Source organism: Schistocerca piceifrons, chromosome 2, assembly GCF_021461385.2.
Source record: "Schistocerca piceifrons isolate TAMUIC-IGC-003096 chromosome 2, iqSchPice1.1, whole genome shotgun sequence".
Lineage (NCBI taxonomy): Eukaryota > Metazoa > Arthropoda > Insecta > Orthoptera > Acrididae > Schistocerca > Schistocerca piceifrons.
The window spans coordinates 194,461,351-194,484,475 of record NC_060139.1 but is presented as its reverse complement, the minus strand read 5'-3'; the positions used below and the strand labels follow the sequence as shown (position 1 = coordinate 194,484,475).

General features: G+C 42.5%; 1 protein-coding gene across 5 annotated transcripts in view; it reads left to right on the top strand.

The window, feature by feature from the left end:
* Window positions 1-23,125, top strand: part of LOC124777495 (serine/arginine-rich SC35-like splicing factor SCL33) — a 162,608-nt gene that overhangs the window by 126,467 nt on the left and 13,016 nt on the right. For 4 of the 5 annotated variants that reach the window (XM_047252936.1, XM_047252935.1, XM_047252937.1 and 1 more), the window contains one exon: window positions 4,826-4,948. The exons of the other annotated variant lie outside the window; for it this stretch is intronic. In XM_047252936.1, coding sequence (XP_047108892.1) covers window positions 4,826-4,857 — 32 coding nt within the window. In that variant the 3' untranslated portion in view covers window positions 4,858-4,948. The remainder of the gene's footprint in view (window positions 1-4,825; window positions 4,949-23,125) is intronic. 5 annotated transcript variants of the gene reach the window in all.

Here is a 23,125-nt window from a genome sequence, read left to right as displayed (position 1 = left end):
TATTTCGCATCTTGCCTTCAGTCCTGCCATTCTCATATCAACTAGCGAATTTTGTTACTGGCCAAACGTGTTATTCACAGAAGAGTCCAGATTTCCTCTGAAACAAGGTGACAGCTGTGTTAGTGCATGGAGGCACATTGGTGAGAGGTACCTGCCAAATGTTGTCCAGGAAATTGACAGATTTGGCCAAAGGTCTGTAATGGTGTGGTGAGGCATAGCTGTAGGGATCTCGTCATTCATCTCTGTACAGTGAGGCAGTACATTGAACAGATCCTGTTGGACCATGTGGTGGCTGCTGCGCACAGTGGTGGCCTTGAATTCCGTCTCGTGCACAGTAATATCAGGGCCCACCTAGCAGGCATCACCAGGAGTGTCTTGCAAAGCCTGGATATTGAAGTAATGCAGGATCCAGCGGTGACTACTGGCCTAAACCCCATGAAGCATGTGTGGGACCTACTTGACAGATGTGTTTGTGGCTGTCCTGATCCACCGTAGACTTATGGAGAATCCTCAAGGACTCGCAGTGAAGAATGGGAATGGAACCACAGGGTGACCTCCATAGGCTTAAACGGAATATGCCATGAAGGTGTCAGATGGTGATAAACACTCATGGAGGGCATAGAAGTTATTGAAGGTGTCACACAAACTCCAATGAAAAGCTCCCAATATGACAGGATGAATAATTGTTTTCACCTTCTCAACACTTGTCAGACATTTGAGTTCTTGTTATGTAAGTGAATGAGATGTGATGTTGTTTTGTTGTGTACTTAATTTGGGAAATTTGGTAACTTACCTAGTCCTCAATTGTTTCTCAGTGGAGTATGGGAGAATCCTGAAGCCATTTTTCCCTAATTCTTTTGAGCAGTGTATAAGAAAAGCTTGGATAATGTTCAGAATTAAGAAAACAAGAAGAAATGAAGGGAAGGGCAGTGAGAAATTGTTTTTTAAGAAAACAATGGATGTTGACAGGTAAAAGGAGCAGACGTTTAACAAGCTACAGGTGACTCATTGGCTGAAATGGAAGGAGCTGAACCAGAAAATTAACAGATGAGATGGTAATCATAGAAGGAGATGAAGAGAGTCCAAATAATTTGCCCAAAAATCATTAAAACGGGATTCAAGAAAGAAGTTGGAAATTGCATGAAGAGATAATGATCTCCCATATTTCTAATGAAATCACCAGGATTGTATTAAGGAAAAAATTGAATGTAAAATGTAAGGAGCTCAATTTTTATTTTGAAAAAGTTTTGATAGTGGATGCTATTATCACCATGAGGATACTTTTGGGCTCAAAGAAGATATATTTTTTGGTGTACAAACAGATAGGACGCACAGGCGAGTTGAATAAGGAACACTGTAAATGAATAAGGCAGTGTGTGTAGTGATTTCTGCAGCTACAACAAAATGCTGTAATGTATAACATGGTTACCTAAGATTGTAAAGAGCAGATACTCTGCCCCTCCCTTATTGTGTACAAATATAAGGTACATTATGTAACAAGAAAATTCATGATATGAGAACAAAGTAAAATTTGTATGTTGTTAAAGAATATTTAAGAAGTGAAAAACCAGTGTGGTATGATAAATAAGAAGAATTGAAGTATGTACAGTTAAATGTGTGGAAGAAATTGGCATGAGAAGAAAAGGAGAGGAACCTAAAGCTATATGCAATAGATAGAAAGTATTAAGTACCTAAGCAGTGTATTGTGTTTACAATGAGGCTTCGTCATAGGTGAAAAAACATGGCAGTCTGTAAATGATTTATTCTAAAATTTACGTTTTATTATGAGAACTGAATCTGCAGTAGAACCAAAAGAAATAAAGTAAAAAATGTTTCAGAATTGTAACAGTTTATGTTATGGGAACATGACCAGTGGAAAAAATTGAGGTAAGGTGGTTAATACGTTCGCTGCGGCTGACACTTTTAAGCATCAACATGAGTCACTAACTCAGTGCTATTAACCCTTAAAAGCATTTCCGTGACAAACTAGCCAGTGTGGATTTTACATTTCTCTCTCTCTCTCTCTCTCTCTCTCTCTCTCTCTTGCATGTGCTTAGTTGTCTGAGAATTAGATTGTTTGAAATGACAGCTAGCTTATCAACAGACACTAGGACCTTCTAATGCTAAAAATTGTAGGAAGAACGAAAATCTCAGTGCCAATAATTTACTGAACATATTACAAGACAGTTATTTCGAGTTCGAAGGTAACAGAACGGAGCAAGAAAATGTGCCTAGTGATGACAGCGTGGAAGAAGAATCTAGTGATGATATGGAGGACAGATCTAGGCTTTGTTGCTGGAAACCTTTTAGTATAGATGAAATACTTGTGGTCTTAAGTATTGCGTTATGTATGGATAATGGAAAACCACTAGATTCCAAGATAATTGGTAGAAAGATCCTCTGTTTCAAAATAGAACAGCAGTGATGAGCATGAGCAGACACAAATGTGCGATCATCTTACACTCATTACATTTTGCTAAAAATCCACAAGCAGGACACCTAAAACCAGATGATTGATTATGTAAAATACAACCTATACTAAATTATTTTAACAATAGAATGTGTAGAGTTTTTTAATCCAGAAAGAGACCTATCTGTAGATGAATCGATCATTCTTTGAAGAGGAGATCATCCTTCAGACAATATACATGAAATAAAAAAGGCATAAATACAGCATCAGAATGTACAGGCTAAACAATCCAGATGGTTTTGTAAATAAGAGTGCTGTGTATGTGGGGATGCTTGTCAGTTTGAGAAGAAACCATATTTACTTGGACAGTTACTACTACATTTTCAGGTTAGCTTAAACCTTATTCTATCTGAAAATGTGTTGCACTGGAACACTGAGGTTAAATAGGAGGAACAGTCTTGAAGTGGTATTATCTGAAAAACAAGGCAACACTATTGCTCACTATTTGCAATGCGTGACGATTGGAAAATGGAAGGATAGAGCAGATGATGATTACATTTTCATGGAATTACAGAACACAGTGGTAAAAGTTATGAATTAACGCCAGCAAACAATCTCGAAGTCACTGCCAATACAATGCAAATATTTCTGGGAATGATAGGCAGGATCAGATGCTGTCATATTATTTATGCGAATGGAAGACTGTCTGCTACCTTAAAAAAACCATCTATTCTTCCACTTAATTGACAGTCTATTTACTTCCTCTTATTAATAGCCTACTTCTCAGTTTGTACATCGAAACTCGGAAAGTAAAATAATAAAGAGGTACTTTCTCCAATGTGATTTCGAAGATATGTTAGAAAGAGAACTCATAGTAAAACACACAATGTGCAAAAGCAGAAACCAACTGAAGGGGTAGAGCAAATCATGAAGAAGAGGTGTAGAAAGTGTGTTAAACAGGGCAAGTGTGGTGACATGCCACATGAGTGTTCAGACTATTCAAACAATATTGGATACTGCCTAAACTGCTGTATAACAGCATTTTGTTTAGCAAAGGACGTTGTCAATATTCCCAAAGAGAGCTATTTTGTTTCTACAAACAATGTCAGATTATCTTTAGTTATTTCATTTTATTAGTTTTTCAGTGTTCTCATTGCCAGTTTTTTTTTCCTGCTTTTACAAAGGTGTGCATTTGCTTGTTGTTTGAATTTTCTTTTCATTGAGAATAAATCAGAGGAGCCATTGAGATTATTTTATATAATGGTCATGACAGTCACAAGCTTATCACAGGATCCAAATGTGAGTGATGCTTGTATCTGTTAACTGCCAATATTTCAGATATGGAACAAAAACTGCAAAATTTTGCTTCAGTAAGATTTTGGCTCGCGGTAAATGCTCCCTTAAAGTTTCTGCCTTGTAGGTTAGTGGCTCGTATTTGATACCGCAGCGAACGTGTTAAATCTGTGTAAAGTACAGAACACAGGATGAAACACAAAATAAGAAATTGAAATGTAAAGATATAAATTGATGAAGTTGTACAGTTAAATGGGTAGAGAAAATTAATACTCTTCAATGGAAGTGTTGAATTTCGGATAGGCACACAACTACTTCAACATTGTAGCTCAGCCTGTGAAATTGTATTTTTCATCAGTGTGTGTGTGTGTGTGTGTGTGTGTGTGTGTGTGTGTGAGAGAGAGAGAGAGAGAGAGAGAGAGAGAGAGAGAGAGAGAGAGATATGTACAAAGCTATAGTGTACCAGTTCTGTGCCCTGGTTGTAAGATAGGAGATAAGGAGGTACAAACAGTTTGAGCTTGTAAACTCAATTGATGACGAAAGAACAGGAGATGGGGATCCTTCCAGCAGGAAAAATGAGCTACAGATAATTGAAGATGGATGTGCCTGTGAAGAAATTAAATGAATGTGGACTAGAATATTGTGCTTCAAGAGGGTAAGATGGGTTTAAAACGAGAAGACATTTTTTTCCTCTTACCCAGCTGCACCTGGCAACAGGAGATAATTGTGAAAGGGTTTAGAACTTTCGAACGAAGTTGTTGCAAATGAACTTTTTGGCAAACAGAGGCAGTTTTATTAATTTAGTAGCTGATTTGCTTTTGATATTAGGTTCCCATAAGATTGAATTACGTGTTAAGTTGTCCTTTCTTCATATTGAGTTTGGATAGCTATTTCTTTCTCAGAAACTTGTGAGAGAAGGGAATGGTAATTGTGCAAGGCTCCATTTACTGAGAGCTGACAAATTTTTGTAGATTGTGAAAAAGAAACCTATTTTTTGCAAATTATTTGCAGTGTGTTGTAAGATTTTGAGCACAGTTGCATTGAAATTCACCGTCCCAGTTGATAATTTTTCATGTTACTGCTTTTGAAACTTATTGTTAACATTAATTTGTTTTTACCCAGACGCGGCGGTGATGACTTACGTCATGAGTTAGATCTCCGCCGACGTGATGACCGCTATCCCAGTCATGGGGAGGTAGTGCGCACATATGAACGTGGACGAGACTATCGTGGAGATTCCAGCAGGTTTGTCGTAGAGACTGCATTTGTCATGCTTGTTACAGTAGTTTCACTTTTATTATGTAGGTGGTGATTAAGTATTCATCACTTTGATATTAGAATTTCTTGAAGTAATTGTCATGAACTGCAAAATTCCTATTAAGTTTGGGAGTGTTGAAGTCTTTATTGTTGTGTGCCTTCTTTTATTTGAAATACAGTGTATGTCCTATGTGACATTGTTACCATCTACAGTTCACGAGCAGTTACAGATATCAGTTATTTGGCTCGAAGGCAATGCAGTCTCTTTACCATTGATATGCTCTCAACACTTTTACTTACAGAGATACTGTTCCTCAAATTACGCTAACAAGGAGAGGGGAGAGCGGTGTGGGTGCAGGGGTGGGATTGACTTTCTGAAACTGTGTGGTGAGGGTGATCATGGCCCCAAGTATCACACCCTCCAGCCGTCCAACCTTAGTGGGTCTTTGTTGACAAGTTATAAACAAAAAAGAATTTTACAGTATACTGTAGATCACTGCTGTCCAACTTTCTTATGTGCTTGGACGTATTTAACTCGTGTCTTACCGTATTTACTTGAATCTAAGCCGCACTCGAATCTAAGCCGCACCTGAGAAATGAAACTCGAAATCAAGGAAAAAAATTTTCCCGAATCTAAGCCGCACCTGAAATTTGAGACTCGAAATTCAAGGGGAGAGAAACGTTTTAGGCCACACCTCCAACTCGAAACAAAGTTGGTCCATTGTAATATGAAACACAATTTAGGTCAAATGAATGACGATACAGCTACAGTAGTTTGGTTCGAGTCGTAAGCTTAGCAGTTAGCTTTACCAGGTAGCCATTGCTATGCGTCAGGCTCTCCGTCTGTATTTATACGGGTACCCTTCCTTTTTCGCGTGCTTCGTCTGGTTTGAATTGATTGCTTCTTTTTCTCTGATCTGATAAGTGCCGTTCTCTTTGTTATAGGTGTTTACGTCACTCTAAGCTGAAAATGCATTACTGTGCTGTATCATGCATTGTTTGTCGCATTCTGATAATGAGTGTTTACGACCTGTCGCCGCTCGCGGCATGGCTTGCTTTGCTCTTGTGCACGCTACCGCAGCTCTCTCTCTCTCTCTCTCTCTCTCTCTCTCTCTCTCTCTCTCTCTCTCTCTCTCTCTCTTTTAAGGAATCATCTTATTGGCGAAACAATGGCAAGAGACTGCTATTTGCTGTTACTTACAATACTGCTTTCTTTGATAATGATCAACTAGAACCAAATAATAGACTGCATATGAAAGATGATGTTCTGAACGAGAGTTTAGCGGAAATTTCTCTACATTTGAAAATCTTTGCAGACGCCTCTTTAGTACATTAAATTCTGCACAGAACTTAGAGCATCTTAGATTTAAAAATCTAGTCAATTGCCGTGCTTCATTTCTGACTGTATCACTATTAGGCATAAGAATAATACGAATATAAACATGACATGATATTTATATTCTTCCGCCTTTGCTGTTGTCTCACTCTAGTTTCGTAGTTTATTAGGCAGACAGGATTTAAATGAGATAGCAGCAAACATGAAAGAATACATGGCAAAATGTTTATATTTGTATTATTCTTATGGTAAAGAGAATACTGCATGTGATTCACAATTCATAATAGTTCCTATTAGCAACCATCTCTTTTCACAGGTAGGAAAGAAATTCAGAAATCAGAATGTAGAGTTGGCCATATTGACAAACATCCCAAACAGTCTTGCCAGTCAGATTTTCGTAGTACATTGAAATGCTGCTGCATTCGAAGATGAACAAAATGGAATTTGTATTTACTTCGTTGGATAATGTATGAAAATGCAGTGGTCGAAACTCGTGGCGGAGAAAAAAAAGCTCGTCTTCCAACTTTTTTTTTTTATTTATTTACTGACGCAGAGGTTTTGGCGCCAGTATTTATCTTTGTGCCTGCAAAGCATGTCTACGTAGCGCTACATATATTCAACAGCAGAAGTTAGTTGTGGCGGCACCTACCAACATTTTTCAGAACTTCCGCTTACTTTGCACTCGATTCTAAGCCGCAGGTGGTTTTTTGGATTACAAAAACCGGAAAAAAAGTGCGGCTTAGATTCGAGTAAATATGGTAAGTTGCTACAGGTGCCGCCTCCACTGCAATCACTATTTACTACTACTGCTACTACTATTACTACTACTACAACAAATGTGTAATGCTGTTGAAGTATTTCAAAGGATCGTAATTCAGATTGTTTTATTTTATTATGTACGTAATTAATTTACATGTTGGCTGTAAGTTCAGAAAAAAAAAAAAAAAAAAAAAAAAAAAAAAAAAAAAAAAAAAAAACGGCCCCCCCAAGGGGACCCACAGTTCCTCTTGTGGATATGGGTGGGGCGCACACGGGGCCCTGAGCTATTGCAGTCTCCTTCCTTTTTCCAGACTGCATTACTGCCCTGTTCCTCTCCTTCCATGTCCTTACTCCTTTCTCCCTGCCCCCTCTTTGCCCTCTTGGTGGACTTCTTTATATTGACCTGGCTATCCTCCCGGCTATGTTTTGATATGTGCTATTGTTTAGTTTGCTGTCTCCATCTCATTTTCGGTGCTTTTGGTCCCCTTGGGGTTTGACCTCCATTTCCAATGTTTTCTGTTCAGTGTGAGCCATTGGGGATGAACTCCCAACCTAGTTCCCAGGGTGCAGGCTCCTCTCCCCCTCTCCTCCCTTTTCCCCTTGCACCCTGGCCCCCGTCCTGCTAGGTCACCTGCACGGTAGGCAGTCCGTGTGGTGGGACTGTTAAGTACCAACCTGGCCAAGGGATCACACTGTTAGCATCTGATCTGTTGACGCCTCGTGTATGCCAAGGAGTCGATGCTTATCACTTTGAGGCATCAGAACTCCCTGGTTTGAATGGGTGGTACTAAGGCGGACGCCTTGCACTTGAAGCGGCAAAAGCTTCAACATCCTGCCCATTCTGTGACTGTCTCTAAGAGTGATAGAAGACATGACACTCCTTCTTCTGATCCTTTGGACTTCCCCACCCTGGCCACTCCCTGGGAAGAGGGACAAGCTCGCTGGCTTGGGTTGAAACCTTTCCCTCAGTACCTGGTTTGTACTAGGACAGAAGGCGAAAGTTTTGCCTCGACCGAGCCTTTGTTTTTCGTGGAGATGATCGAAGATAAGTATAGCGAAGCGGAATCCATGAGTAAAATGCAGTCCAGTTCTTTGCTCATAAAGACATCCTCTGCTGCCCAATCTGAAGCCGTAAAGACATCTTCTGCTGCCCAATCTGAAGCCCTGCGTGCTTATGACCATCTCGGTGACATCCTAGTATCCGTCGTACCCCACCAATCTTTGAAATCGGTACAGGGCATCATTTTCCACCGGAATCTTCTTCTCCACAAACTGACGAGGAGCTCCGTGCAAACCTCGAGTGGTGAGTCTGATTTATCCACCGTGTACAGCAAGGCCCTACAAAGAATCACACTGATACAGGCGTCTTTATCCTGGCCTTCGAGGGGGGGGGGGGGGGGGATACCCTCCCAGAGAAGGTAAAGGTGATTGTGTATCGGTGTGACGTAAAACCTTACATTCCACCACTGACGAGTTGCTTTAAATGCTTATGGTTTGGACACATGTCTTCCGCAGCACCAATGATCCCTCTGCAGTGACTGTGTGTGCCCCCTCCATGAGGGGAGTGCCTGTGCTCCCCTGCCAGTGTGTGTAAATTGTAATGCGCAGCATCTTCCATGCTCGCCAGCATGCCCAGTGTATGTGAAAGAATGACGGACTCAGCAGTACAAGACCTTCGTCGACTTAGCTACACCGAGGTTTGTCGAAAGTATGACCGACTCCATCCCGTGCCTATAAACTTCTACTTTTGTTTCAGTTACGTCCATTCCCCCTCCTACCCCCTCCTCTTCCCAGCCCCGCCCCATTCGCCTTCCACCTCACCCTCACTCTCCCACTCCCCTCCCCTCCCCCTCCCCCTCCTCATCAGTACCCATACCCACCCCTTCGGGTGCTGTTCCCCCTTCCCCGCTGGAGAAGTGTTCCCCTTTTTTGGCAGCTGCTGCTACTGGAGCTCTCTCCCACGACTCCTCTTCCCGGCACCCCCCTGAAAGGCGATCTGCAGCTCCACATCGGCCGCGTGATCCGCGGCCAGTTGGTGCCAAGATTGCCAGGTGTAATTTCATGCCCGACCTTACTGCAGTCTGCCCTTCTCTTCCTTCACAAGAGAAGCAGAAACACAAGAACAGGGGCAAGGCCCCTTCAGTACCTCCTGAGGTACCACCTTCCCCTCCTCCAGCCAATGAACCAACTGTGTCTGACCACACCTATACAGACATTACCCCATCCTTATTGGTGATGGATGGTGACTCGGCGGCGGGACCGGCTCTGGTCCATTCGCTTCCCATTTGGACTCCAGCTTGAGGATCCTCCAGTGGAATTGTAATGGCTATTTGCGTCACCTCCCGGAGTTGCAACCCCTTCTTTCCTCCTACTCTGCTGCTTGCATTGCTCTCCAGGAGACTCATTTTATCAATTCTTACTCACCCACCCTTTGTGGTTCCACGCTTTCTGTCAAAACCAAATTGGCCCCTTGCAGGCTTCTAGTGGTGTTTGCACCTTGGTCCGCAAGGAAATTGTTAGTAAATGGGTTCCCCTCCATACCAATCTGAAAGCAATTGCTGTCAGGGTCCATCTTGCCACTCCAATCACAATCTGTAATCTGTATCTCCCATCTAACAGGCTTACCACATCCCTTGCCCTAACCACCCTTCCTCAGCAACTCCCTTCTCCCTTCCTGCTTCTAGGGGACTTTAATGGCCACAATGCTCTTTGGGGTAGTCACACGCTACTGCCCTGGGTGGGACAAGTTGAAGCTGTTGTGGCAGGGCTTGACCTCTGTCTCCTAAACACAAGCACTCCCACACACTTTAGTGTTGGACACGGCACTTTCTCTGCCATTGACCTCTCTGTCTGCAGTCCTGGCCTTCTTCCCTCCATTCAGTGGGATGTCCACGATGACTTATGTGACAGCAATCATTACCCGATAGTTTGACCATCCTTCAGTATATCTCGCTCCGTCATCCTCCCAGGTGGGCCTTTTTTCTAAAGCTGATTAGGGTGCCTTCTCCTCTGCTACCATCCCCCCTGTACTACCACACAATAGTATTGATGAGTCTACACAGACTTTTGACTGCCGCCATTCTTTCCACAGCTGTTTCAGCCAATCTTCTTCCTTGGGTTCTCCCTGTTGGAAGATGGTCCCTTGGTGGACTCTGGAAATTGTTGTGACCATAAAAGACCGCCACTGTGCTCTTGCAATGCTTCAAGCGGCACCCTTCTACTGCTCTCCTTCTGGTCTTTAAATGATTCTGTGCCCGGGCCTGTTAACTAATGAAATTTCAGAAACGGATTTACTGGGAACGATATGTGGCTGCCATAGGGCCGCACACCCCCTCTTCATAAGTCTGGGTGAAACTCAGGCGAATTTTTGGCCGTCGTCCTCCCACTGGCGTTGCAGGGATTTCTGTGCACGGTGTTGTCCTTACCCATCCGGACTTTGTCACATAGCATGTCGCACAACTCTTTGCCCAAGCCTCTGCATCGACTCAGTATCCGCCCATGCTCCTCGTCCGGAAATTGTGCTCTGAGTGACTGCCTTTGTCTTTCATTCCTTGCTGGTTGGAGCCATATAATGCCCCATTTAGCGAGTGGGAATTCGCCAGCGCCTTCACCCTTTGTCCCGACATGGCTCCTGGACTGGATCGGATACATAACCAAATGCTCCAACACTTTTTGTCTGTGGAGTGGGGGGTATTTCCTACCAAGTGGCAGCAAAGCATTGTTATTCCGGTGTTGAAATCTAGGAAGCCACCTCCTCAGTTAGATAGCTGCCATCCAATTAGCCTTACCAACACCCTCTGCAAGCTCTTTGAATGCCTGGTGAGTTGGCAGCTGTTTTGTATCCTTGAATCCCGCGACCTTTTGTCATCAACTCAAGGTGGTTTTCGCTGTGGCCGCTCTACAGTGGATAACTTGGTCCACCTGGAGTCTGCCATCCGATCGGCTTTTGCCCATCGGCAATACCTCATTGCAGTCTTCTTTGACCTGCATAAAGCCTATGATACCAGCTGGCTCCACCACATCCTCACCACCCCTCACAAATGGGGCCTTCGTGACACTCTTCCCGTTTTTGTCCGTAACTTCCTTTCTTGTTGCTCTTTCCGGGTCCAAGTTGGTTCCTCCTACAGCACTTCCCATCGGCAAGAAAATGAGGTTCCACAGGGTTCCTTGCTGAGCGTCCCTTTGTTTCTTGTCACCATTAATGGATTGGTGGCGGCTGTTAGGCCGACAGTGTCCCCCTCTTTGTATGCTGAAGATTTTTGTATCTAGATTGCTTCCTCCGTTATGGGTGCTGCAGAACGCCGTCTACAGGGGGCAATTTACCGGGCGCAATCTTGGGCTCTCTCCCATGGCTTTCAGTTTTTGGTGTCCAAGTCATGTGTCGTGCATTTCTGCCGTCGCTGTACAGTCCATCCCCATCCGGACCTGTTCCTCAATGGTCAATCCCTCGAGGTGGTGGACACCCATCACTTCTTGGCTCTGGTCTTTGATACACGGTTGACGTGGCTCCCTCATCTTCGCCAGCTGAAGAGGAGGTGCTGGTCGCATCTCAATGTTCTTAGATGTGTGAGCGATACCACCTGGGGTGCAGACTACTCTATTCTCCTGCGATTGTGCAAAGCGCTGGTCCAGTCTCGCTTAGACTACGGGAGTCCTGTCTATGGTTCTGTGTCACCTTCGACATTGCAGATACTAGACCCCATCCACCATTGTGGGGTACGACTTGCGACTGGTGCCTTCCAGACTAGCCCTGTGATTAGCCTTCTCGCAGAGGCTGTGATTCCACTGCTGTGAGTTTTGCACCAATAACAGCTGATATCTTATGCGCTCCGCATTCACTGCACGCCAAAGCACCCTAATTATGGTCTCCTTTATCCAGACACGAAGATCAACCTCCCTTTACCGCATCTTTTCTCTGCTCACGCACGTACCCCTCCGTGGTGCATCTCTCGGCTGCAGCTCTGTCTTGATTTCTCCATCAATTCAAAGGATTCTGTCCCTCCGGAGGCCCTTCGCCACCAATTCTACTGTCTCCTCAGTTCATTCCAGGGTTCATAAGTGATTTATACTGATGGCTCCATGGTTGCTGGTCACACTGGTTATGCTTACACCTATGTGACACCCACGGAACTTCGTTTGTTGCAGATGGCTGTAGTGTTTTTACTGCAGAATTGGTAGCCATCTTGCACGCACTGGACCATGTCCGCTTCTGCTCAGGACTGTCCTTCACTATCTGTAATGACTCCTTGAACAGTTTGCAAGATATTGGCCAGTGTTTTCCTTACCACCTGTTGGTCACAGCTATCCAGGACTCCCTTTCTCTCCTTGATCAACTTGGATGTTCAGTGGTTTTTATTTGGAGCCCAGGCCATGTTGGGATCCCTGGCAATGAACTTGCCGATCGACTGGCTAAATTGGATACTAACGAGCCTTCTTTTGCTATTGGCATTCTGGAAATAGATCTTCACTTGGCATTACTTCATCAGGTTTTGGGGACCTTGGAATGCAGAATGGCACACTCTTTCTTCGCCGAACAAGTTCAGGGCGATAAAGGTGGCTGTCCTCCTTATGGGTCTCTCGTAAAGCCTCTGTTATCCTTTGCCGGCTCCGCATCGGCCATACTTGGCTTACTCAAGGTTATCTCCTCCGTCGTGAGGACCCCCCCCCTCCCTGTCGTTGTGGGTCAGTGTTTACTGTGGACTGTCCTGACTTAGCTGCCCTGTGACGGACTTCCTGACTCACTACCCCTGGCATTAGCTGACAATGCCTCAGCAGCTGATCTAGTTTTAAGATTTTTTTGTGATGGGGTTTTTTATTGCTTTATTTAATGGTGGGACCTTCAACCTTATCGGTGGGTGGAGGGGATGGCAGGCTGTGTTGCTCCTCCCTTCTCCCCGATTGGACTGGCTTTGACTGGGCTTGGTGGTTCACCCCCACCCTCTGCCTTCCCACTCCTTTCTTTATGGGGTCTGTTTTATCTTGAGTGTCCATCTTGTCTACCTGTGCTTCTTTCTTCATACTCCTGTCATTAGTCACTTTCTTTCCCTCCTCTCTTCTTCCTTCCTTCTCTGTCAATAATTTATAATTTTATGGCCATGGTAGTTTCCTCTTACAGTGTTGGGTTTTATTGGTTTTAGTTATTCCAAGGACAGAGAGACTGATGACTGTGTAGTTTGGTCCCTTTCTCAAATCCAACCAATCAGAAAGATCTGGTGCTTAGCTGGAACAAGCTGGTTAATGCGTTATCTAGATGGGAGTCTGTCAGGCTGGATCAGTATTTATTCTTGATGATGCTCATTGACGAAAATGTAACCTTGCAAAGATTAGTCCTCACCCCCATCCCAGGGACTCGTGGCTCTTTCATGAGTTTGTGCATGGTGAACGTGGAGCCCCGAGCTATTGCTGCCCTTTCTCCTCTCCAGGGCTGCAGTCACTTCTTTTGCCTCCACCTTCCTGTTCTCATTTCCCCTCTCTATCCTTGCTTATGTCAGCCTGGCTAGCCTCCTGGTTTCTGTTATCCTTTATGGTTTTGTTCCTCTTGGTACCCCCCCATGTTTTTGGTCCCTCTTTGGAGTTTGACGTGCTCTTCTAAATTTGGTCTCCATGGTGAGAGAGAGCTGGAGAAGAACACCTTACTTAACATCTGTGGTGTGTTGCCGTGCTTTTCCATCTTTTAATTGGTACCATTGTCTTTTTAACACTACACAGTCAGCACTGTAGTCAGTCCACAGTGATGGGGTCATTATGTATCCTTTTGGTTGAGCCGATGACAACACGAACACGCTTCAGATACCTGAGCTGTTACCTCCCCATGCCTGCCAAGAAATGGTTGCTTGTTGTCATGGAGCATCAGAACTTCCAGCAATGACCATTGTGCCAGATGTCTCGTGCTGTGGCTGGGTGGTGCCCACAGGGAGAGCCACTAATTGGAGTGGGCGATAACAGGGTGGTAGCTTTGCAAGTGAATGTATTAAGCTCCAAAAAACTTTTTTATTTTACAGCCTTCTCTTTAGTTGGGAATGGATCCTTTAATTTGTCCTTCTGTTCCCTTACTACCCCCTGGTAGGAGGCCAGGCTTGCTGGCTTGTAGTGAACTCATTTCCCCACTACCTGATCTGCACTGGCGGGAACACTTTCATTGCCACCAGGTCCTTATTTTTCATAGAAATTATTGAAGATAAGTTGACGAAGTGGTCTCTCTGAGTCTGAAGCAGTTGGGTTCACTGTTGATCAAAACTTCAGCCCTTTGTACCTGTAACAATCTTGGTGACATGCCTGTCTCCATTACTTCTCACCAGTCTTTGAATATGGTTCAGGTTGTCATTTTTCATAGGGACCTCATCCTCCAAAGTGATGAGGAACTCCGGGCCAATCTGGAACAGCAGGGCTTTGATTTTGTTTGGCATGTTCAGAAAGGTCGTAAGGAAAGTGACACTGATACTGGCGCCTTTATTCTAGCTTTTGATCCCAGAGATGATCAAGGTTATGGTTTATTGGTACGACATGAAGCTGTACATCCTGCCACCTGTGTTTGCGTTTCAGGCAGTCATCCCCCCTCTTTCAGTTCCAGATCTCGCTGAAGCCTGCTTTCTCTGCCTGCTTTCTCTACAGGCTGCCTCGACGTACAAAAGAGAAGAAGAAGAAGAAGAAATGTACGATAGTCCTGGGGCAAGGCCCTTCCAGTGCCCCCAGAGATGCTGACTTCCCCAACCTGAGTCTGACCTCTTGTTTATGCATGTTGCCCCTTATTTGTTGGTGTTGGTTAGTGACTGGCAGTGTGACTAGCTTTGGCCTGTTTGCCTCCATTTGGATCCCCGTCCTGTGCTTATTCAATGGAATTGTAATGGGTATTACTGTCACCTTATGGAGCTGCAGTCCCTTATTTCCTTTCACTCAGCAACTTATCATACTAAAGGAATCTCATTTTACTGATACTCCCTTATTGACCTTATGTGGGTTCTCCCATTTTACTGATACTCCCTTATTGACCTTATGTGGGTTCTGTGCTTTTTTCGAATCGGTTCTGCCCTTTGATGGCTTCTGATAGTGTTTGCACATAGGTATGTATGGATGTTGTTAGTAAGTCGATCCTCTCCGTACGTATTGGAAGCGGTTGCAGTCTGGTTTGACTTGCAGTCTCCATTCTAGGTTTGTAATCCCTATGCTCCTCCTGATTGGTCGCCAACGCCCACTGATGTAACTGCCATCCTTCAGCAACTCCCCCACCCCCCCTTCCCCAGTCTAATGCGGCATTTTCCTTCCTCCTTTCCTAGTGTGAATCTTCCATCCTTTGCCATCTTCTTGTTGGCCATGCCAGGTTGACCCATGGCTTTTTACTCATAGTAAGTCCCCTCCCTTGGAAGTTGCAAGTCTCCTCTTTTGTTGGACTGCCCCCGCTTCTTGGTTCTTCGCACTAAATACGCCCTTCCTCTTTACTTGTCATGGACATTAGTAGATGCCCCCACGTGGTTATGTCCATCCTTGGTTTTCTTTGCAAACATGGTTTGTCCTGCCAGATTTAAGTACTTCACTTTCCTTCCAGAATTAGTCTGTTAGCATCACACTGGTTTGCAAGGCCTTTGGTCTTACCTCCATGCTGGCTACCCCCTCACCCCACCCCACCCCCACCCAGCTATGTTTTGTCTGGTCTTTTGTGCCAAGCATAGCATCTCTGGTGTGCTCCCTGCTCTCCCCCCACCCCACCTCACCCCACCCCACGCCACCCTCCTCGAATCCTGTTCTTCACTTTTCCTGCTGCCCTGAGGTACCTTCTGCCTGTCTGTTTGCCCATTTTTCCTTCCCCATTGACTGGGCTGTGCTTTTAGTGTTGTTCCTCCTTTAGTTTCTGCCAGTTGGATTGTGGGATCAATGACTTCATAAATTTTTAAAGCAACACTAGTGATAATGTGATACGTACTCCTCTCTACCAGAGTCTAGAAATTGCTTGAAGTTGCAAAATATGATTTCAGATATATATCTTAATAAAGATTTTAAAAAGCTGAAAACTGCCTAAACCTGTTACTAACTTCTGCAGCTATGGTTTAAAGTTGCTCAGCAAAAGGTTGGTTATCATGTTTGCCGACATTATGGTTTTTGTAATTGAATTAAAAACTCGGAAGTGTGATAGGGAACTTATTTTTAAATGAGCGACCTATAATTTTAGTTTCCTCCTAAAAGCATTTACTGTACTTTTCCGTTGAATTGGAGGTTTAGCTCATTTAATTCTGAGATGATATCTACAAAGGGACCTAAATCAAACCCCTTTGCCTCGCTATGAATAATTATTCCCCCATGCACAGAACCTGATATAATCAAGAAATTTCTGAATAATCTGTGGTGGCGTAAAGAGGATCATTGGATTTAATTTGCCACTCAAGTTAAAACTTAAATGACATGGTCAAACTTTAAAGTCTTTGCATGTAAATCTTGTGGGTGGATACTGCAGTGATAAGAAAAATATTTTGAAAATGAACTATCTTCAGCACAAAGATCAAGAAACACATTCTTTCTAGTTATTTTTGTTGTACCAACAAGCTTAGAGAATGGAAGGTTTCTAGTGTTTGCAAATTTCAGGAATGCATCAAATAGGTTTCTCCCCTTGTACATTCATGAAGTGGCAGCACGTTTACAAATTCCTCCTTAACCATGAAATTGTGAAAGACAATGACAGTAAAAAAATACAACTCCCCAGTATCGGAAACGTGACTGCTTTGATCAAATTGAAGCAAAAAATATTCAATGATTGCAGGTTCTGATGTAACTGAGATTTTAATTTTTTTATAAATCTGGTCAACATGTTGAGCAACAGTTTCTTGAGACAGTTGAAGTCCTTTTATAGAAGACATCACAGTGCGTATTTATATTTGTGACCATCGAACAGAGATCATTGCTTCTGTAACTACTGGAATTAAAAGCTTTTTCCCTTTTGCCTAAAATATGATAGACTTTTTAGCAGGCCATTGTCGGCTTACTATTTTGCTGAAGTAACTTTGAACACACACTTTGTTGTAATACTAATTTACATTTCTAGTCTGTAATTTTTTATTTCCGTAATTCAGAATTAACTGAAAAGTCAATATTAAAATTTTTGCAATTTATAGAAAAGTGCGCATTACTGTTAGACAATGAACACATGGATTTTTCTCTGAATTAGACAAGATAGTACTGCTCTTCCCAGTCATAGTTAAAATTTTAAGTTCTTAATTCTTCTAGCCATATTGTATTAAGAATAATCGAACACGCACACGCACATACGTAGCTGAACCTACATGCACATGATCTCAAATTATACTGGATACCACCAAAAATATTGAAGGGGAAGAAACTGTCTGTAGGAAGAACAATGTTCAAAAACAGCAAATTTACTGTCTGCGCAAAGCTGTATTGGGATTAAATTGACTCTGTCTCCAGTTCCCAACAATTGAGGTCTGATATTTGTTCAGGGAGTATACAAGAAACTGGTTTGTTCTAAAATATGATTTAATAGGAGAAGTGGTCGGAATACAAATTGGCTTATGAAGGGTGCCAAGAGATCATATAACAGGCAGCATGGCACCCGGAGGCTGCACAGTGGACAGTCCTGCACTAGATCCTTAAAAACAGTAGTTTTATCCACAGTGGCGATGTAGCTTAGGTGTGGAAATACTATCATGACTTGTTGAGGTGCAGCTTGTCTATAATAAGTTGACGATTTGCATGGTGGCTGTTGGAAATGGCAAGAGGTGTTCCTTGCCCCGCATTCATTCAGCTAGTACAAATTTTCACCGCTGGCGGAAGCACCATTTAAACCATCATGTTGCCGTGGACAAGCTGTAATGGCATAAATTTTTGCCGGTGGGACATCAATAATTGTTACAAGTAATGTTTATGACTAAAACATCTGCTACTGCTGTACTGTTTTTCATTAACTGAAGTCTTTACACTACCAGTTGTCAGGGACTCGGCCCCATTTTCGGGTGTATCTGCAAGTTAAAGTAAAACAATTTATCTTAAGCTGGTAGACTATGAACAAGCTGACAGTACTCGAGAGAAAAGATAATGGGAGTCACATACTACCAGTCCATTGAATGTACCTACACTGTCCAGTTACATTACTGTGACCACTGCTTATGTTGGACATCAACATCCAATAACCACTCACAGAAGGCGGGTGGCAGCACTAGCAGTAGAGGGCATGTAAAGAGTGTCAGGGATGAGGAAAACGGTGCAGCCATCGTAAACCCAACCAATAATCCGTGATCCCACCTCGGTGGTGCTGTTCATGCCATGGATTCTTAACTGTGAAACCTAGTGCAACTGACCTTGGCAATACAGTCTACATGGCTCCACATCCCTGCCAGTACCTTTCAGAATCCGATGCACAGCGAAAGGGGGTTATTCAGCGTTCTGACAGGTGGTGCTGTATGCTGCACCATCATAAACAGGCATATGAAGTGTAGTGCACATCATGGGCTGTAGTGCAACTAGGATAAGGGTAAAAGATACAATGAAAATTGGAAATCGGAATTGGCTGTAGGAAAACAGCTCAAAATAATAATGGTACATGTAGAAGAGATGTTCACCATTAAAGAAAAATAGTGGGCAGCGACCATAGGCAGTGTAGTAAACCTGACTAAAAATAATAGAAGCACATAACACAAATACCCTCACAGGTTAATACTAATGATGAAAATCACACAGTGCAAAATACATACGGAATATGCACCTAATTAAAATTGTGCATATAGTAGTAAACCACTAACCACACAGCACAATGAATAACAATGGCACAGTCTAGAACTAGTCATAGATAGGCCCAAAAGTAAAATAAATGCCAGATTGTGAAGCATTTAAAGGAGGTAAAAAGCTGCCAGAAAGGAGATCGTTAACCGTACATTGGTGGGCTAGTGTTTGATTTGTGACTGTAGCTTCCATCCATCCCAATTTAGATTTTCTGCGATTTCCCTAAATCGCTTCAGGCAAATGCTGGGATGGTTCTTTTGATTTCCTTCCCTAACCTGATAGGACCGAAGACCTCACTGTTTGGTCCCCTCCCTCAAGTCAACCTACCAACAGAACCCGTGTCTCCTGCTTGCAAGGCTGATGTTCTGACCACTTATCCATCCTGACACAGTGGTCATCAGAACTGTACAGAGTGCCCTAGCATACCTCCCGTCAAACCCAATTTCTTAACTTGTCCACATGCTACAAATACAGTGCCCCTCACCCATTAACCCACTCATTTATATTCCATATGTGTTTTGTATTTAGTGGTATTAAGCTGTGAGGGTATATTTGTGTTCTGTGGTTCCGTTATTTTTACTCAGCTGTCCTACATGTTCCATTAACTATGCTTACTGCCCACTATTTTTCTTTAAGGGTGAAATCTCTCGTACATGTAAGGGTGAAATCTCTCGTACATGGGCTGCTGTTAATTCGGGCTGGATTTCTGCTGCTCGTTCTGATTCCAGTTTTCATTTCATCTTTGACCCTTATCTTAGTAGCTCTTAATGCTACTTACGCTGTGCTTACAGCATGAAGTGTTGCGGAGCTCAAGTTACAGGTTGTAACTGAACTAACAACTTCACTAAACATCTGTCACTTTGATGTTGTTCACGAGCACTTTTACCTGGTTGAAGATTTACAGTCCCCTCCTCATCGTTTCTTGATGCAGTGGACTTGCTAGGCAGTGCTACTTATTGTGATGCTTGCATCCTACAGAGGATCGAGGGCTGAAGAGAGCTCACATCTCTGCCAGCTCGCTATGAACTGCCTGTTTAAAGAACGCTTCTGTATTTGTTTGTCCTCGTATTTAACATTTGCAACATTAAGTGACAAATCCCTTATTTAATTGTTGTTATGTACCTATTGTAATATTTTAGCTTTTGAAAATGTCCCTCCATTTGTTAAAAACCAAATAACTAAATAATATATTTATATTGACTGTGCAATGTTGTCAAAATGGATTTCTCATTAAAAAATGCACTTTCTTGGATAGTAATCGTCAAACAAACAGTTAAAACAAAGTCTTGTTGCACTCTGGAGAAAATGATGCAAATGAAGAGTAAACAAAAGAGGGGATAAATAGAGGGACATTCAAGCTAAATGAGGAATAGGTGTAATGAATGCAATAACATGGCCAAAAATGCAGAATGGGGAGAAATTAAATCAAATACCACATAAACTATTTCAAAAAGTCTGTCCCACACTTGGGGATCTCCCCTTGTAACAACACTTTGGCCTCATCCAAGAAATTAAGTTTTTACAGAATAAAAAAACATCTTTCCAAATTTCTCCTTGTTTTCCTTCACACCAGGCTCAAGTCACAGACTAGCACAAGGGTAGGCTACAACTCTGTCCCATTCCCTTCCCAAATGTGCCTTCTCATTGGTGTCCAGTTCCTAAAAGTTGTAAATAACTGTCTACTCCCTATGTTTTACCCCTGCTGCCTTCAGAGTTTCAAAGGGAATAGCCCAGTCAACAGTATCAATAGCTTTCTCGAAATCTACAAATAGCTATAAACATAGGTTTGCCTTCCCTTCAACATATCTTCTAGGGGACGGCGTAGGATGAATATGCCTCCCTTGTTCCTGCATTTCTCTGGACGCCTAAGTGGTCTTCCCTGAGGTTGGCTTCTACCAGTTTTTCAAGTTTTCTGTAAATAATTTGTGTCCATATTTTTCACTCATGATGTATTAAACTGATTCTGTAGTATTCACACCTGGCAGTATCTGCCTTTTTTGGACTGGAATTATTACATTAAGAAGTGTCATATGGAATGATATTTAGGGGAACTCATCTTTAAGGAAGAAAGTTTCCATTGCCCGAAAATGTGCTGTAAGAATGTTATTTGGTGCTCACCCATTATCACGTTTTAGACATATGTTTAAGGTGTTAAGCATTTTGATGACTGTTTCACAGTATATTCAATACCTTATGAAATTTGTTGTAAATAACTCAGTACAGTTGCAAAGGGACAATGGTGTGTACTGTTGAATCACCAGAAAGTGAAAAGACATTCATTACTACATTGAACACAAAAATGGCTGCATAATGAAGTCACATTGTTGATCACATACCCTATGATACTAAATGTATGCCGGACATCAAACAATGGAAATTCCAGGATGGAGTGTAAGAATGTTATGAAAAGGATAGTCGCTACTTACCATATAGCGGAGGTGCTGAGTTGCAGATAGGCCACAACAAATTACCGTTACAAAGTAAGCTTTCGGCCAACAAGACCTTTGTCAAAAACACACACACACACACAATATGCAACTTTCCAGACCATCTTCAGTTGCCAGACACTATTATCCATTCATCATAAGAATAAACCTGATGTAAACATTGCACTATGTATTCTTCCACATTTGCTAGAACCTCATTGGTTTTCAGTTTCACGTGGGACTGCAGCCAAGCTGTCGCGAGTACTGCCAAGTACGATAATAAGGGTACGTTTTGAGCTGTGCGTTACGCGCACATCGTCTTAGCGATAATACGGGACGACAGCTTTACCGGCACGTTTAACTTAGCACTGGCCAATCAGGTGATGCAGCTAGCCTGCAGTGACGTGCCCAGCTGCAGTTCACACATAAAACAAGACGAGCAGAGGACCAATACAGCTTTGAATGTCATTTAATTTTTAATAATACACTGCAAATCGCCCACAATATGCTCCTTAGACGACTAGACGAAAACCGCAACATGTTATTGTTTTTAGCTAATGTACTATTGTAACTAAAAATTAGAATGATGAAAATTCCTGACTTAACCACAGGGTAATTTTCCTGCATAAGCTGTGTGTAACGAAAGATAATATTAAAGGATTTTGCTGTATAGTTAAATATTGAAGCCACTAAAGCTATTATTTAGAGTAAGTCGTCTGGTAATCTCTTAGCTCTTTCCTTATCCGTATCCGAGAAATACATTTCAATTGTGGTAGTGTCACCTGCTTCGTGGATAGCGAGCCTATCAACAACAGACTCCACGAAGCCAACCAGGTGCAACATTTTCACTACTTCTTTTATGATGAGCCGTTCTATATTCTGCCAGCATTCGGCAGTGACTTGTGAAAAAGTTGCCTGCGTTAGTTCCAGTATGTCTGGAAGCTTAACAGTCTTGTTACTTCTCGGGACAAATCTTGCACCTTGGCTCCAGATCAGTTCTGTTGGGTTCATATTGTAATGATACAGTAGCAAATGTAAAAATGCAGCATTTGTACGATGAGCTCGACATTGTGAAAATGATTGTTTCTCATGTTTCTACGATACTTATCTACCTCTGTCTTATAAAACGGTGGACATAGTCCGAATGAAGAGGATTTGGTTTTTCAGTTTTGTCTTAAAAATTAAATTGTTACGTTTTCTTAATTTAAACTACTTTTATGAACAGTCTTTCATGAAACATCGATAATTAAGAATTTGTATTTGAAATGGAAAAAGGAATTTCGTGCCCACTATGTAATTAGAAGTAAGGTGATGTGCATTATTCATAAAAAAATGATGATGAGTTTCATATTTATGAGATGTAGGTATTTCAAATTGAACGAGAAGAAGGGGGGGGGGGGGGGACATTGGAACACTGCACTAATAACTGCATTTGCTATACATTCCATTGCGCTACTGTCTGCACTACTTGTTCGAAGTGAGTTTGTTTATGAACTGCGTTATATACAACACTCGGAAAACTTCAAAGCTGAATATCTCCGTAAATTTATCAAAAACATCAAGAACAACGTGTTGCTCGGCATTTTTTAACTGTGTTCCACGCACGTTTTTAACTACGAAACAGAAAGCGGCCTCAGCCAATTTCATACTGCCCATTAACTGTGCGACAATCGGAACACAACACTGCAGAGACTGTGACTGTACGTGAATTTTGAAGTAAAAACTATGTGGCTAAAGTGTGATTAAGAAAAACATTGGTGGCTGTTAATACATTTGAATATCTTAAAGTTTCATTTAATGTAAGTTAGTAATAAGATATCTAATACATAAGTAGGACCTACTTCCAAGAGCGTAACACCAGTGTGTGTGTGTGTGTGTGTGTGTGTGTGTGTGTGTGTGGTCTATTTTTGACAAAGGCCTTGT